At 43.0% G+C, this 15,204-nt stretch overlaps 1 protein-coding gene across 1 annotated transcript in view; it reads left to right on the forward strand.

Annotated features, from left to right (window-relative positions):
* Positions 1 to 15,204, forward strand: part of KCND1 (potassium voltage-gated channel subfamily D member 1) — a 67,455-nt gene that overhangs the window by 36,662 nt on the left and 15,589 nt on the right. The window contains exons 2-5 of the mRNA XM_087710782.1: positions 7,059 to 7,221; positions 7,328 to 7,411; positions 9,482 to 9,577; positions 12,460 to 12,707. Coding sequence (XP_087566908.1) covers positions 7,059 to 7,221; positions 7,328 to 7,411; positions 9,482 to 9,577; positions 12,460 to 12,707 — 591 coding nt within the window. The remainder of the gene's footprint in view (positions 1 to 7,058; positions 7,222 to 7,327; positions 7,412 to 9,481; positions 9,578 to 12,459; positions 12,708 to 15,204) is intronic.

The following is a 15,204-nucleotide window of genomic DNA, read 5'->3' on the forward strand; positions in this document are numbered from 1 at the left end:
CAAGAACTACAGCAAAAAGTACAGGGAATTTAAAAACGACCAACAGCCACACGATTCGAGAGGGGAAGAGAACTCATCGACCCCAGGCCTGCCGACACAGCCAGGTTTTAACGGCTTTTCGGAAGGCCTGGAGAGAGGTGAGGGTCCGAATCTCTGCGGGGAGCTCGTTCCAAAGGGCCGGAGCCGCCACAGAGAAGGCCCTCCCCCGCATAGTAGCCAGATGACATTGGCTAGTAGACAGAACCCGGAGGAGGCCTAATCTGTGTGATCTAATGGGTCTTTGGGAGGTAATTGGCAGCAGGCGGTCTCTCAAGTACCCAGGTCCAATACCATGAAGGGCTTTATAAGTGACGACTAGCACCTTGAAGAGTAGCCTCAATGGCTGTCTCATAAATCAGTGTTGTCTGTCAAATGCTGAAAGGTTGAACACAAACTTTGCATGCCCAGAATCCCAAAGGATGGATGGCCAAGAACAGAGATGTACAAGCCGAGGTGGCGCAGTGGTTAAATGCAGTACTGCAGGCTACTTCAGCTGACTGCAGTTCGGCTGTTCAAATCTCACCGGCTCAGGGTTGACTCAGCCTTCCATCCTTCCGAGGTGGGTAAAATGAGGACCCGGATTGTTGTTGGGGGCAATATGCTGACTCTGTAAACCGCTTAGAGAGGGCTGAAAGCCCTATGAAGCGGTATATAAGTCTAAGTCTAACTGCTACAACTAATTTTCATGAATGTATAGATAATACTTAGTAATTAGATAACTCCAGGCTGACTAACAATGTCACCCAATAGCTTCATGTAGACATTAAAAGGAGGAAGAGAATCAAGCCCTGAGGCATAATAAAATGGAGGAGCTCATGAACAGACACAACTGAGGTGATCTGGCCTTGGAAGAAGAACTATGGTAAACTATAGTAAACTATGCTTCCCCCAAAACTCTTAAGCCTGCTGGCCTTCTGCAAACATCTCAAGAAACAGTTTGTGTCAGCCTCTGTTTTGCTGCTTGCTTTTCGGCTGCCATTGAAACGGGGAGGGGTGGGCATGGTATTTGGGTGAGGGAAGTATTCTGTGCAGGAGAGACTGTAATAAGGGAGTTGTTCTCACCATCTACTGCGCATGTGGCAGAGAGAGGGGTTGCCGCCAAAGCCAACTGTCCGGCATACCAACCTGATGATGATTTTTGAAGATGTCTCCCACATGACACTTGTGGGGTGTTTGGATTGGACTATGGGATTGGGTTACTAGGGGAGGGGATTGGGTCACATATTGATATCTATGATTACACGCGCTTTTGCCTCAGATCTTGCTTTGCCTAGCTACTATCTACTCATGACCAGTAAAAGTACTCTTAATTCTGCAAAATGGAATTGAGTGGTTTCTTTCTTGGTTACTGAGCGAAGTAGCCCTGACAGTTCGTCTGTCAGACATGGCGGTCAGCAGGTGATTGAGCTCATACGTTACATGAATTTGTTGTTGACTGATTTACCCTCAGTGACCATTTTTTTTCTCCTTTTTGATGTGGCTTTATTAATTGCATTTTGTTTTGTATTGATGTTTTTATGGCGTTAGCCACCCAAAGTCACTTTATGGAGATGGGCAGCCATATAAATCTAATGAATAAATAAATAAGCTATGATCAATGGTATTGAACACCGCTAAAAGAGCAAGGATGGATGCACCGCCTCCCACCCCAAGCCCACCAGAAATCATCAATAAACATGATCAGTACTCTCTCAGCACTATAATCCATCCTAAAATTTAACTGAAAGGAATCCGGATATTCTGCTTCCTCCAGGGCTCAATGGAGTTTCAGACCTATATCTTTCTCAACAACCTTCCCTAAGAAGAGAGAGTTGGAGACTGGATAAAAGATTAGATTCAGCAATGCTTATTTCTGTAAGCTGCCCAGAGTGGTTCCACCACAAAACCGCGTTCGACTAAAGCGCACTCGACGAAACCGCGTACCTGACGTCATCACAGCGCGACGAAAAAAGCACACTGTGAGCGCTAAAGCTAAAATTAACTCCTAAACCTAAACCTAACCCCCCAAAACCTAACCCTAAACCTAACCCTAAACCTAACCCTTAACCTAACCCTAAACCTAACCCTAAACCTAACCCTTAACCTAAAGCTAACACTAACCCTTAACCTAACCCTAACCCTAACGCTTAACCTAGCCCTAAACCTAACCCTAACCCTTAACCTAACCCTAACCCTAAACCTAAACATAACCCTTACCTTAACGTGAATCGGCTTGCTTTCAAAGCGCTTTTTAAAGCGCCCTTTTTTCTCCGCGGTCGCTGTTGTCGCGCTGCTGATGACGTCAGCGACACGCTTTAATCGGGCACACTTTAGTGGACCGCGGTTTTGTCGTGCCACGGCCCAGAGTTAGTGAGTTTGGTGACCATATATGATATATTAATAAATAAATAAAAAATAAAAAAATGCCTTTTCAAGGACAGGATGAACCACTGCTTTACCATGGCAAGCACTCTGAGTCAGAATCTCAAAAGATTGTCCATCTCTGGGTGAAAAAAAAAATATAATTCTTAATTACTACTGAGAACAATGTGAAGATAGATGGCACCTCCCAGGAGTACCAGTGCTGGCTGACTTATTTGTACATAGAATTGCAGGAGAGAGTGGTTACGGTTGCATGCCAATATTTGGCACCCTGTTCAAATTTGTGTTTCAGTGAACAATATTTGGAAGCTTTTTTTTAATCAAAGAAGATTGAAAGGACCGATTGAAAGAGAACCCTGACTTTGGCACTTCCCACAGTCACTATTTCTTCTCTGAACCTGTACACAATTGGACATAAATTGTACGCATGCATTAACATTTACCGAAAGGTGTGTTTAACTCAGTACCAGGCTGAAATTTTTCAGTTTGCATGCATAGTTTAAGTTGGAGTGTTTCAATGTTGGCAGACAAACTACCTGTCCTTGATCTGCTCCAGTAAGTCACAATGTATGTTGGAAACTAGCATAGACTCTGTTTCTAATGGCATGCCTGTATATTTTGCATTTAAACTGCCTATATTTAACTATAAGGTGTTCTGACCTAGGCTTCCTGAGACAGTAAAAATCACACTTAGTCCCCAAAACCCTCTTTTTATTTCAACGGCTGTGAATTATGTTCATTCACAGCCCGTAATGAGTCACAAACAGTTTGTGAAGAGTCCGACAGAAGTCTGTCACAGTCTTTCGGGATAAGGCTGATAAGTACCCACCTTTATCTCCCTTGAAATGCTGCCAAAGACCTAATTGCCAATTAGTTTGGCAAGGCTTTAGCGCTTAAACCAACCAGAACGAATAAAGTTCATTCCTGCAAAAGCTCACGTCTGTTTGCTCCTCTTTTATGTCTTATGGGAGGGGCCAATCATCTCCAAGCCTTACTTCTGAATCACCCCTTTTGTCTTCTTGCCTTCTGGCAGCTCTGTCCATGCGAGCACTGGGAACAGGCTCCCCCTGTTCCTCTGCCTCTCTGATGTCAGACCCCGGAGGCTCTAGAAGCAGCACATAACTCCCAGATGGCCCTGGCCCCTCTCTGCCTCTGATGCAGAGCCCTCATCCGAGCCTTCCCCAGACTCCAGGACTGGCCCATGTTCCTCCCCGACCTCCTCACTGTCCAACTCTGCTGCCAGCTCCACAAGCCACCGGCGGACCACAACACGAGGCCCTTGGATTCAGAATTGTAAAAATTTAGTGAAAGCTGAGTGTGCGCCTCCTCCCTTATTCTTTAACCCAACTGAAATGTGAATGTACAGGGTGTCAGGGTTCCAAGTGACACCCCCAACAAAAGAAGACTTCGCAAATTGGTTTTCCTCAAAGTTCCATTTTATTAGAGATGTCATATTGGCACATCTGGGAAAAGCCAAATCTGAAAGTTTCCAGGTTTTCCCCACCCAAGTGAAAGTTCAAGTCCCTGCCCAGAAGCACATGTCCATCACAGGCTGAAGATTTAAATATTCTGTAGCAGTGTGATTTGAATTGTTGAAATGGTGAAATTTATCTATGGAGTCATATAGCAATAGCAATAGCAGTTAGACTTATATACTGCTTTATAGGGCTTTCAGCCCTCTCTAAGCAGTTTACAGAGTCAGCCTATCACCCCCACAGTCTGGGTCCTCATTTCACCCACCTCGGAAGGATGGAAGGCTGAGTCAACCTTGAGCCGGTGAGATTAGAACTGCTGAACTGCAGATAACAGTCAGCTAAAGTGGCCTGCAGTACTGCACCCTAACCACTGCGCCACCTCGGCTCATATAATATTAGTTCTAAGCATGCTCACATGCTTATTGGTTTTATTTGGCTGCATGAAGCTTCTTTTGGGACTGAATATTCAAAAAAATGTCATTCAAAACCCCATCAATCTATACTGCAAATCCTGCTTCTTCCTAATCAAATATCATTTTATTACTTTGGTCCATTCTGATTTTTAGTGACCAATGAAAGTGGCTGAATTTTGGGGAACAGTTTGTAGAACTTGGTCTTCATATGTCTTCAAGTCTCTTCTCATTGACACGAGTCTATTGATGTAGACACAAATAAAGCATCAGATAATGTCATACTAACTTTTGCAATCAATTCCACTAGATGTATTGGATTCCTCATGCTGAATGGGAATGATGGGAATTGAAAACCAACATATCTGGAAGGCACCAGATTGGGAGAGATTGTTTTTCTATTTACTTTACAAGGAAAAAAATTCTTTACAGCAGTCCTGTATATAAAAAAGACCAACGCCCCAGTAATGACATGAAAGTGATCAACCATTGTCTTCTTTCCAGATGTTTTTTCAACTTCTTAATCTAGGGTAGACTTCTGGTATACTGGAGGAATCCCATTCAACTATTAACCAGGATCATTCCTCTTTAGCTTCTCAGCCTAAAAGCTAATCTGAATAACTATTAGAATGCCACTTAAATATTGTTAATTTAGTCACAGTTAGTTTAGTTTAGTTTATTATATTTATATGTTGCCCTTTTCCCCCGAAGGGGACTCAGGGCGGCTCACAACTCAAACCAGGGAAGTGGGATACAGACAAAAAATTAGAAAAACGAAACATAACAATGCATAATTTAAAACACACAACAGTCATACCATTCGAGACGGGGGCAACAGCTCTTTAGCCCCAGGCCTGTCGGAACAGCCAGGTTTTAAGGGCTTTGCGGAAGGCCTGGGGGGTGGTGAGGGTTCGAATCTCCACGGGGAGCTCGTTCCAGAGGGTCGGAGCAGCCACAGAGAAGGCTCTCCTCCGGGTAGTCGCCAGTCGACACTGGCCGGCGGATGGGATTCGGAGGAGGCCTAATCTGTGGGATCTAATCGGTCTAGTGGAGGTAATTGGCAGCAGGCGGTCTCTCAAGTACCCAGGTCCAATACCATGTTAAAAAAAAAACATTTAAATATATGATTGAACCATAAATAACATTCTCGTAATACATATTTAATCATTCCTTTTTGTAAAATATACTCAAAACTTACATAATTAGTATAGATATTCAAAAAATGATTTACAAAAAGACATATGGTAACAGAATTGACCAGAGCAGAGAAATGAATAACAAATAAAATACCCTTAATAGAAACATACTGGAAGTTTGTACTGGCCAAAGAAAGTTCAAGTTTATGTAGATCAAAAATTCCAGTCTCGTGCTTACATAATCTTTATGCAGCACACACAACCCAAGCTATCTAGTAGATACGCCACCACTATTATTTAGTCATCCTCCTGGGTCCTTAATAGCAGCTTGTCACATAACTTAACATTTTCACAGCATAGAAATCAAAGATCAAGATCTTTCCATTTGCTTGATTTTTTTTATATCAAGCTGCTTTTAACAGTGTGCTAGAGGGGTCAATGAAAAATTCAGCATCCCATCCAAAATTTCTCTCTCTCTCTTTCTCACTCCCTCTCCCTCTCTCCCTCCCCCTCTCTCTCACACACATGCTTAATGCCCGCACCCATCTACATATATATACATACCACAATGGTTGATTGAAAACCTTAACTTAATTATCTGATGTAGGCTCCTTGGATAAGGCAATGAGCCCTGGCTTCAGTGGTGGAACCCACCCACTCTTTGGAATAAGCCTTGTTTTTTCATAAGAATGGTAATATATAGAGAGGTAATATTGCCTAATGCAAAGGTTTATTTTTCTAATGATGAAGGGAAGGGAAGATGTTTAAATGAACAGTGGCAATCCTAGTGAACCCCAGTATACCTGGTGCTATTTGCTGGGCAAAACTGGCAGTCCGTTTCTTATTTGCCAGTCTTTGATTACTTGGTGTTGGGAGGACAGAGGCAGATTCCAGACTTGAAAGTCCTGATTATGCTACTCAGCAGTCAGCTATTTTCTCCCCAGCCTTCTGGAACACTGGCCAAGGAAAACCTTCCAAATACATTGGATTCCAATTCCTTTAATCCAGTGGAATACTACCTAAGGGTTATCGGAATTGAAGTTCAGGTGGCGCAGTGGTTAAATGCAGCACTGCAGGCTACTTCAGCTGACTGCAGTTCTGCAGTTCGGCTGTTCAAATCTCACCGGCTCAGGGTTGACTCAGCCTTCCATCCTTCCGAGGTGGGTAAAATGAGGACCCGGATTGTTGTTGGGGGCAATATGCTGACTCTGTAAACCGCTTAGAGAGGGCTGAAAGCCCTATGAAGAGCCAAGGTGACGCAGTGGTTAAATGCAGCACTGTAGGCTACTGCTAGATCAGCAGGTCAGCGGTTCAAATCTCACCAGCTCAGGGTTGACTCAGCCTTCCATCCTTCCGAGGTGGGTAAAATGAGGACCCAGATTGTTGGGGGCAATATGCTGACTCTCTGTAAACCGCTTAGAGAGGCCTGAAAGGCCTATGAAGCGGTATATAAGTCTACTGCTATTGCTATTGCTATAATATAAGTCTAACTGCTATTGCTATTGCTATATCTGAAAGGCACTAGTTGGTGGAGGTGATATGTTCATTTCTGGGTGTTATAAGACAGAGGGTAACAGGCTGATCTGGGCAATTGTGAGATGGCTTAAGGGCTGCAGTAACTGTCGTATCTCTTGCAGCTATGGTGACATGGTTCCAAGCACCATTGCAGGGAAGATCTTTGGATCCATCTGCTCCCTAAGTGGGGTGCTGGTCATCGCCCTTCCTGTACCTGTCATTGTTTCCAACTTCAGCCGTATCTACCACCAGAATCAGCGGGCAGATAAGCGACGAGCTCAGCAGGTAGATGTGGAGGAAGAGGAGGAGGAGGAGGAGGAGATCATAGACATGGGGAGCTCAACTATCTGTGACATTCCACAAATGGTTCTCTGTGTTTCTCCCTTTACAGAAAGTTCGCCTGGCCCGAATACGACTGGCCAAGAGTGGCACTACCAATGCTTATCTTCAGTACAAGCAGAATGGAGGCCTTGAGGTATGAACTCAATTCTCTGTTCACCTTGGTGCCCTCAGTTTTCTCCATGCTGGGCATCCTTAAGACAATTGCACAGGTTGTTTTCTTAAACCAGTTGCCTTTTCCTAGATAAGGAAAACAAGGATCAGTGTGAATGGGAAACATGTGCGGTTCCTCCTCCTTGCTTGAGCCAATACGCTCCGTTTTTGTTATTGCAGTCAAAATGAACCCAAACTTTTGATCTTTGGGGTTGACTACAGCTGGGCTGTAGACATTCTCTCCATTGCATTCCATCAGGGTAAGAATAATTTGCCAGAGCTGCATGTTAAGCCAAACACAGCTAATTGCCGAAAGATAAGGAAAAAAAAGAGAGAGAGAAAAAGAATGGGAGATACAATACCAGCCCTCTTTCCCTTTCTTGGCCATTCGCTTTCTGTCACATCTGTTAATGTTTTTTCCCCCCCTCTCTTGGTCTGTTTTTCTATTTCCCCATTTTATTTACTTTATTTATGGGGATGCATGCAGCACTTAGCCTAATTTCAGAAACAATCTGCAAATGATCAGTCTAGACCTCTGGCAAAACGAGATGTTGATGTGATTGTTGTCTTCAGAGGGCTTTTGAAATTAGGCTGAGTACCATGTTCATCCCCAGGGCCAACAGTTACACATCCTTGGGCCAAGCGTAGAACAGAGCTTCCACCATGAGTCACTTTCGGAAACCAAATGCTGGAATGCTCTTCCCCAGGGAATAATTCTAGTTCTCTATTATCTGCCACACTTGTTAATATAATCATAAAATCCCTCGAATGGGTCATTGGAAATGTTGGCACTTGGTTTAGATTTATGTCCAAGATTCCCGTCTCTATTTCTCCTTCTCATCAAATCTAAGGGAAGCTGCGAGCTTCTTTTGCGCAAAGTCCCATTCATTAATGAGAGCAATTTAATTAAAGTGCTGTCCAAATAAAACAAAGGCTCGGTTTCAAGCATTGCATTATACTACGAAATAATTTGTTTTGTGTTGGCTTGGGTGAGCACATACATTGCTGTTTACCTAGCCCATTTTCATGTATTCAACAAACAGCAACTAAAACAAATAATAGTTTATTAGGTTTTGAACCCATTCATTGTTAAGGATAGAGGAAGACTGGCTGAAAGAAACAGCTACTCTGGATGGTCTCCTGTTCTGTCAAAGGACCCAATTCATAACTCCTGGACTTTCAGGGGCTACTGTTATCCTCATGTCTTTCTATCAGCTTTAGGTGATTCAGATTCTGTGTCTCCTGTGGTACAATGAACTTAACTGCTGTCATTCATGCTTTGGTGTTTTCCAAATATTCTATGAGTCAGACTGTCCTTGAAGAAGGTTTGGAAATGTCAAGGACTGCAAAAATGCAGCCTCCTACATTGCAGTCAAGTCTTGTACCACTTGGTTTCTGTTCTGATTGCTAATTTTCCCCCTTTGCTGATCAATACTTTGATCTTGGCTAATAGATCTTTGATCTAGGCATCATAGAAGCCTACTCTTAAATTACCTGTTTATCTTGTTTGTGATATATTATATGAACAGTAAGTAAATATTTTTTTAAAAAAAAATGACTTGAAAAGTCTAATCCAGTACTCCTCAAATGTTCTAATCTCAATTCCAATTTTAAATAAGCTCCCGGCTTTATATTGCAACTGGAGTATTCTTTGTTGGAAGGCTTCCTACTTTGCAAAATATCAATTCCCTGTAGACAGAAAGGTAGTCCATTAGAGAAGACAAATATAGCCACACCCTAACCCTGCAGTATAGTTTTCTAAATGCAGAAAGCTTTTTTTTTTCCAATGGAAGGCACTCAGATACTCATCCACCCTTCTTGCAATCTGAATTACAATACTCTAAATATATTTAAAAGTTGAATAGGTTTTAAAACTCATGCACTCAGGCGGTTTCCCCCATTTTTACATTTCTACTTGCGTGTCCAATGGATGGCTCTGATCATTTAGATATGTGGATATTCAAGCTGGAGCTGCCAATTGTTGAAATGGAATGGTAATGTGCTGGCGTGTCCATCAGATACCTCATCTGCCTTTATCTTCTTTCTCCATCAGGACAGAGATCCTGATGCACATGCCTTGGCGGTGCGCAACCGATCAGCTTTTGAACAACAGCACCACCATCTCTTGCACTGCTTGGAGAAAACTACAGTGAGTAATAGGAAGATGGGATCAAAAACGGGAGTAGTCGAAAAAGGGAGGAATGGAAGGAATTTGGGAAACGGAAGCGGGACTGGTGGGTGAAGCCTGCATTTGTATTTACAAATGAAATCTGCTTTCTGTCCAACACCTTGTGAGCCAATCTTCCCACTTTACGCTCTACAAAATAGCAAGCTATGATTTTGATGCTCAGATGGAATAATGGGACTTTTGTTGCTAAATACTTGAGGGTTTCTTATTGAGGGAGAGGTTGGAACTGTGCTGATCTTATTCCTCAGCAGTCTCCCCCCCCCCGATATATAATGTGTATATAACATGAAGAACTTCACCCTAAATAGAACCAGCAACATTAAAGGGGAGAGGCCTGTCACTGTGACTTTGTAGGGCTGATCCCACCCTCTTCCAATAATGGCTTCATTGCTTCTGATAGAATGTTTGTTACTTTTTATTGCAACAAGGATAACTGAAGTGCAGATTGCCAGCAGATGCAAAATGCAAAATTAAGTCAATTACACCTCTTTTAATGTTTAATATTAAATTATAGTTTAATGATTAAACTATAGTACAGGACAGAAATCTTAGGATCCTATGTAGGTCTTGAAAGACTGAACTGTAGCCCCTAGAACCTGGGGGGGGGGTGGTGGCGGCATAGACGCACTTTCATTGAGTATAACTCCGGAAACTGCATTATAATGTCCATATAGTTTAAAATTTAAACATCAACTAGAGCAGTGTTTTTCAACCTTTTTTGTGCAAAGGCACACTTTTTTCATGAAAAAAATCACGAGGCACACCACCATTAGAAAATGTTAAAAAAATTTAACTCTGTGCCTATATTGACTATATAGCGGGTGTTTTTCCCACGGCACACCTTACACTATGTCACGGCACACTAGTGTGCCGCGGCAGTGGTTGACAAACACTGAACTAGAGTTCGCATGGAGCTGTCCAAGGTCCTGTTTTCATCTGCTCTTAGTGGAGACAGAGTTTTGCCTTGATTTTGTCAGCTGAATTTCATCACTGTCTTAACATTACTCATCTTGATGGGAATATTGTTGCCTAGATTTGAGCCGAGGTGGCGCAGTGGTTAAATGCAGCACTGCAAGCCACTTCAGCTGATTGCAGTTCTGCAGTTCGGCTGTTCAAATCTCACCGGCTCAAGGTTGACTCAGCCTTCCATCCTTCCGAGGTGGGTAAAATGAGGACCCGGATTGTTGTTGGGGGCAATATGCTGACTCTGTAAACTGCTTAGAGAGGGCTGAAAGCCCTATGAAGCGGTATATAAGTCTAACTGCTATTGCTATTGCTATAGATTTGATACGACAGCCTGAACTGATTCTACAGGTTTACAAATGTATGTTCTATATTTTTCTGCTCTAGTTGACAACTAATGAATCAGGAATGAGCAGCGATTATGTTTTGCAACAACATTAATTTACTAGGATAGTTAAAACAAGAAGGGGCAGCAATGAAGGACAAATTTCTCTTCAGGCTTGGGGAAATGGCAATAAGGTAACAGACTCACTGTGGAATAAGACAAGTGATGGGTGTTGGGTGCCCTCCTGCTATCCTTTTTTTTCATAAAAAGCTGTTGCTGGCTGAATTTGCAGTAATTGACCCAAGAAGGGGATCTTAGCGTTTTATTACTATTTCAATAAAAATGTCAGTTCAGCACAGGAAAAAAGGCAGAAACTATATTTTTAGTCATCAGGAATGGAATTGATAATAAAAGTGCTAGACTCATAATGCCTTAATACAAATTAATGGTGTCACCATTCTTAATATCCTATTCATAGTCTTTTTTTTAGTTGCGGTCAGTATTTCTCGGAAGAGTATTGAGCTGAGAATGCAAAAGCAAAGTAATCCAAATTATTAAAAACTGTTAGAACAAGTTCCTTAGGAGGAAAAGTTACAATATTTGAGGCTTTTCAGCTTGGGGGAGTGGGGAGAGAAGCAAGTGAAGGGGCCATAATAGAATTGTATTAAATTACACATGATGTGAAGGAAGTGTTTAGGGAAAAAGTAACGAGCCGAGGTGGCGCAGTGGTTAGGGTGCAGTACTGCAGGCCACTTCAGCTGACTGTTATCTGAAGTTCGGCGGTTCTAATCTCACCGGCTCAGGGTTGACTCAGCCTTCCATCCTTCCGAGGTGGGTGAAATGAGGACCCAGACTGTGGGGGCGATATGCTGACTCTGTAAACCGCTTAGAGAGGGCTGAAAGCCCTATGAAGCGGTATATAAGTCTAACTGCTATTGCTATTGCTAAAACTCTGGTGAAGTATTAATTAAGTAATCTGATACGATCACCCTTGCGGAAGAAGGGGCGTTTGGGAGTAAGAATAGGTTTGTCCACTCACATCGGTTCCACCACAAAACCCTAACCCTAACCCTAACCCTAACCCTAAACCGCGCCCGACTAAACCGCGTCGCTGACGTCATCAACAGGGCGACAACAGCGCGGAGACAGAAGCACGCTGTAAACCCTAAACCTAAAATTAACACCTAAACCTAAACCTAACCCCCCTAAACCTAATCCTAAACCTAACCCTAAACCTAACCCTAACCCTTAACCTAACCCTAAACCTAACCCTAAACCTAACCCTTAACCTAATCCTAACCCTAAACCTAACCCTAAACCTAACCCTTACCTTAAGTTGAATCGGCTTGCTTTCAAAGCGCTATTTAAAGCGCCCTTCTTTCTCCGCGCTGGCTGTTGTCACCCTGTTGATGACGTCAGCAACGCGGTTTAATCGGGCGCAGCTTAGTCAAGTGCAGTTTTGACGGGTCACGCTCACATCAACCTCTATTATTATTTTTCTCCTTCTCTCTCTTCCCATCCCCTGGCATTTTTTTTCCCGTTCACCCACATGCAGAGTCATGAGTTTACCGACGAACACACCTACAGTGATTGTTGTCTGACTGAGCCGCTGGGTTACCGCACCAGCCGCAGCACTTCTCTCTCCTCTCAGCAAGGAAGCAAAGGGATCCTAAGCACCTCCTGCTGCCCCCGCCGCAACAGGCGCCGCACCACCCGCCTCACCAACTCCACCATGTCTGTCAGCCGTGCCAGTGCTCAAGAGCTGGATATGTTGAACAGCCACAAAAGTGCTGCCCCCCAGAGGTAAGAAGTAGGCCTACAGCTTTTAACACCCAACCAGTGGGAAGAAAGGATTGCTTCCACTTGCATTATTCATGCTCAAAAAAAACCATATCTATTATCTGCCGGAGAGAGTGAGGATGGGGGAGACACAGCTCAAATGTGCTACCAAAGCTATTCAGTACAGAGAAAAGACTCAGCGCAGTAGCAAAGCATTTTAGGCAAACATTTTCAGATTTAATCCACAGACGTTTCCTGCCTAAAGGGCCACTGACAACCAATGCTGACTGTATAAGACACACAGGTTTTTGTTAGATTGATAATACTGGTAATATAAACTGTGTCTCACTAGTACTAATATATATATATTAGTACAAGGTTCTCCTCCACAGGAGGAGAACCTTGTGGCTTAGTGGCTAACACAACTGCCTAATATGTAATACAGCACAGGTTCAAATCCCAATAAGGGTATGGCTAGCTGATGAGAGCTAAATAGCTTGAAATAGATCTATACTAGTCTCCCTTTATTTATCAGCACAAATACAACACAAATGTAACAAAGGCAACAGTAAAAATATTGGCTTTCTGTCTGGATGGTCTCTTGTGATGAGCCGATAGACAGAGAAAGGAAGCAGTATGCCTCCTCCCATATTTGGGCATACCAGGGGTATGACACTACATACATACACACACACACACACATATATATATAAACAAATAAAATGGAAAAAAAAAACCACCTCATGGCCTTTCAGAATTCCCTTTATCTACCATGATTATCATTTGGCTGGGGCTGCTGGGAGTTTTAGTTGGGTAATATCTGGAGTGCCACTGGTTCCCCATTTCTGCCTTCCTCCCTGAAGATCAAAGACAATCTACAGAGTATGTAACAATACTTCATGGTGAAATAAGAATACTCCTAGAACAGAGTGCAATTGAATTTTAAAAAATTATATCCATTTAAAATTTAGTAATTTGATGAGTTGAATTCCAGGCCACCAAAGTTTTTGCAATGGTAGATATGTTACTTGTCTTCACTGTAGATAAGAAAGTTAAAAAAAAAAAAAGTCCGGATAGTAAACACCTGAAGACAGCAGAAGAGAAGAGACAGAACTGGAGAAAATCACAAAATACAAAGACCTGCAAATAGAAGTAGAATGACTGTGTCAAAAGAAAGCAAAAATGATATCAATAGGAATCGGCTCCTTGGGTACAATTCCAAAACACTCGGAGAACCACTTAAACATCATTGGCATTGATAAAAATCCCCAATTGCAAAAAAAGCTGTGACAATATCTCATAATACCATCAAACAAGAACATCTGTCCACCCCAGGTCCTTGGGAAGGAGTCGATAGGAGGACAAAAATGCCAAGTCCAATCTAAACATCGAGCTGACTGCATGATTGAATATATAGCAATATAATATATTGCCGTAGCTGCTTCCCTTCCATCTCTTGCATAACTGATTTTACAGCTAATAAGTATGACCAGATTTGTTTAATAATACAGTAGATCTGATTGAACTAGCAGCTCAGCTATGCTGTCAAGTACAACCATATCTACCACAGGATGAAGCATAAAGGACATTTATGATCAGTTTACTAAAAAAGAATTTGTTTGGGTTTTGCAGGAAGAGGTTGGGCAACAGGAATTGATAGACTGGATCGAGAAGTTTAGGGTTTGAGTTAGGTTAGGGTAGGGCAGGGATGTCAAACTCAATTTCATTGAGGGCCGGATCAGGGTTGTGTTTGACCTTGGGGGGCTGGGGTGGGCATGGACATGGTGGGTGTGGACAGCTCGACATCACTCGTGTTGGGGGTGCCTGTGGTGGCCCGAGTACTCTGCCAGCTAAAACAGATTCCCGAGCTCCGTTTACAGCTGCGATGGCCTCCCGCAAACCTCTGCCAGTAAAAACAGAGCTCGGGAGAGCCACGGGTGGCCCTCCTGAGTTCTGTTTTCACTGGCAGAGGCATCGTGGGCTGGTCTTTCACTGTTTCCAGGCGGCCCCATGGGCCAGATTGAAGCACCCCGCATGCTGGATCCTTGAATTTGACACCCCTGGACTAGGGCAACATGGAGGAAGTGAATTGAGAATTTAAGTGACATGTTAGTGCCTATGGACTTTTCCCCTCGGTCTATTTTTGCCACACCTTTGGTCTACTTTGGTGTTATTGCTACACGAGAAGATTAGCTTAAAAGTTCAGCATTTCACCTCCAGTGAAAGCACAATGTTTTCCGTTCTTTTTCAAGTTCAGGTCAACTTTGTTTTGGAATGGAATGCCAAAGTTCTGCTCTGCAGGTAGACCAGATCAGGAAACATGCTCCACAAGGTGATTGGAACTCTATTTGATTAAGTTAGGTTGAAGTAACAGAATTGTGCAAATCTGTGGTGTTTCCCTCACTCTTATGTCCCAGGCAGTCACGGGGAACCAGTCCGAGTTTCTTTTTCATGCTTTCCCCGAAGCTTAGATTCAGATTCAGATTTAGTTTATTTGTATGCCGCCCTTCTCCGGGAGGGA

The sequence above is a fragment of the Thamnophis sirtalis genome, unplaced genomic scaffold (assembly GCF_051295495.1).
Source record: "Thamnophis sirtalis isolate CommonGarterSnake01/CBP01778 unplaced genomic scaffold, rThaSir2_p1.2 scaffold_3, whole genome shotgun sequence".
In the NCBI taxonomy this organism is placed as follows: domain Eukaryota; kingdom Metazoa; phylum Chordata; class Lepidosauria; order Squamata; family Natricidae; genus Thamnophis; species Thamnophis sirtalis.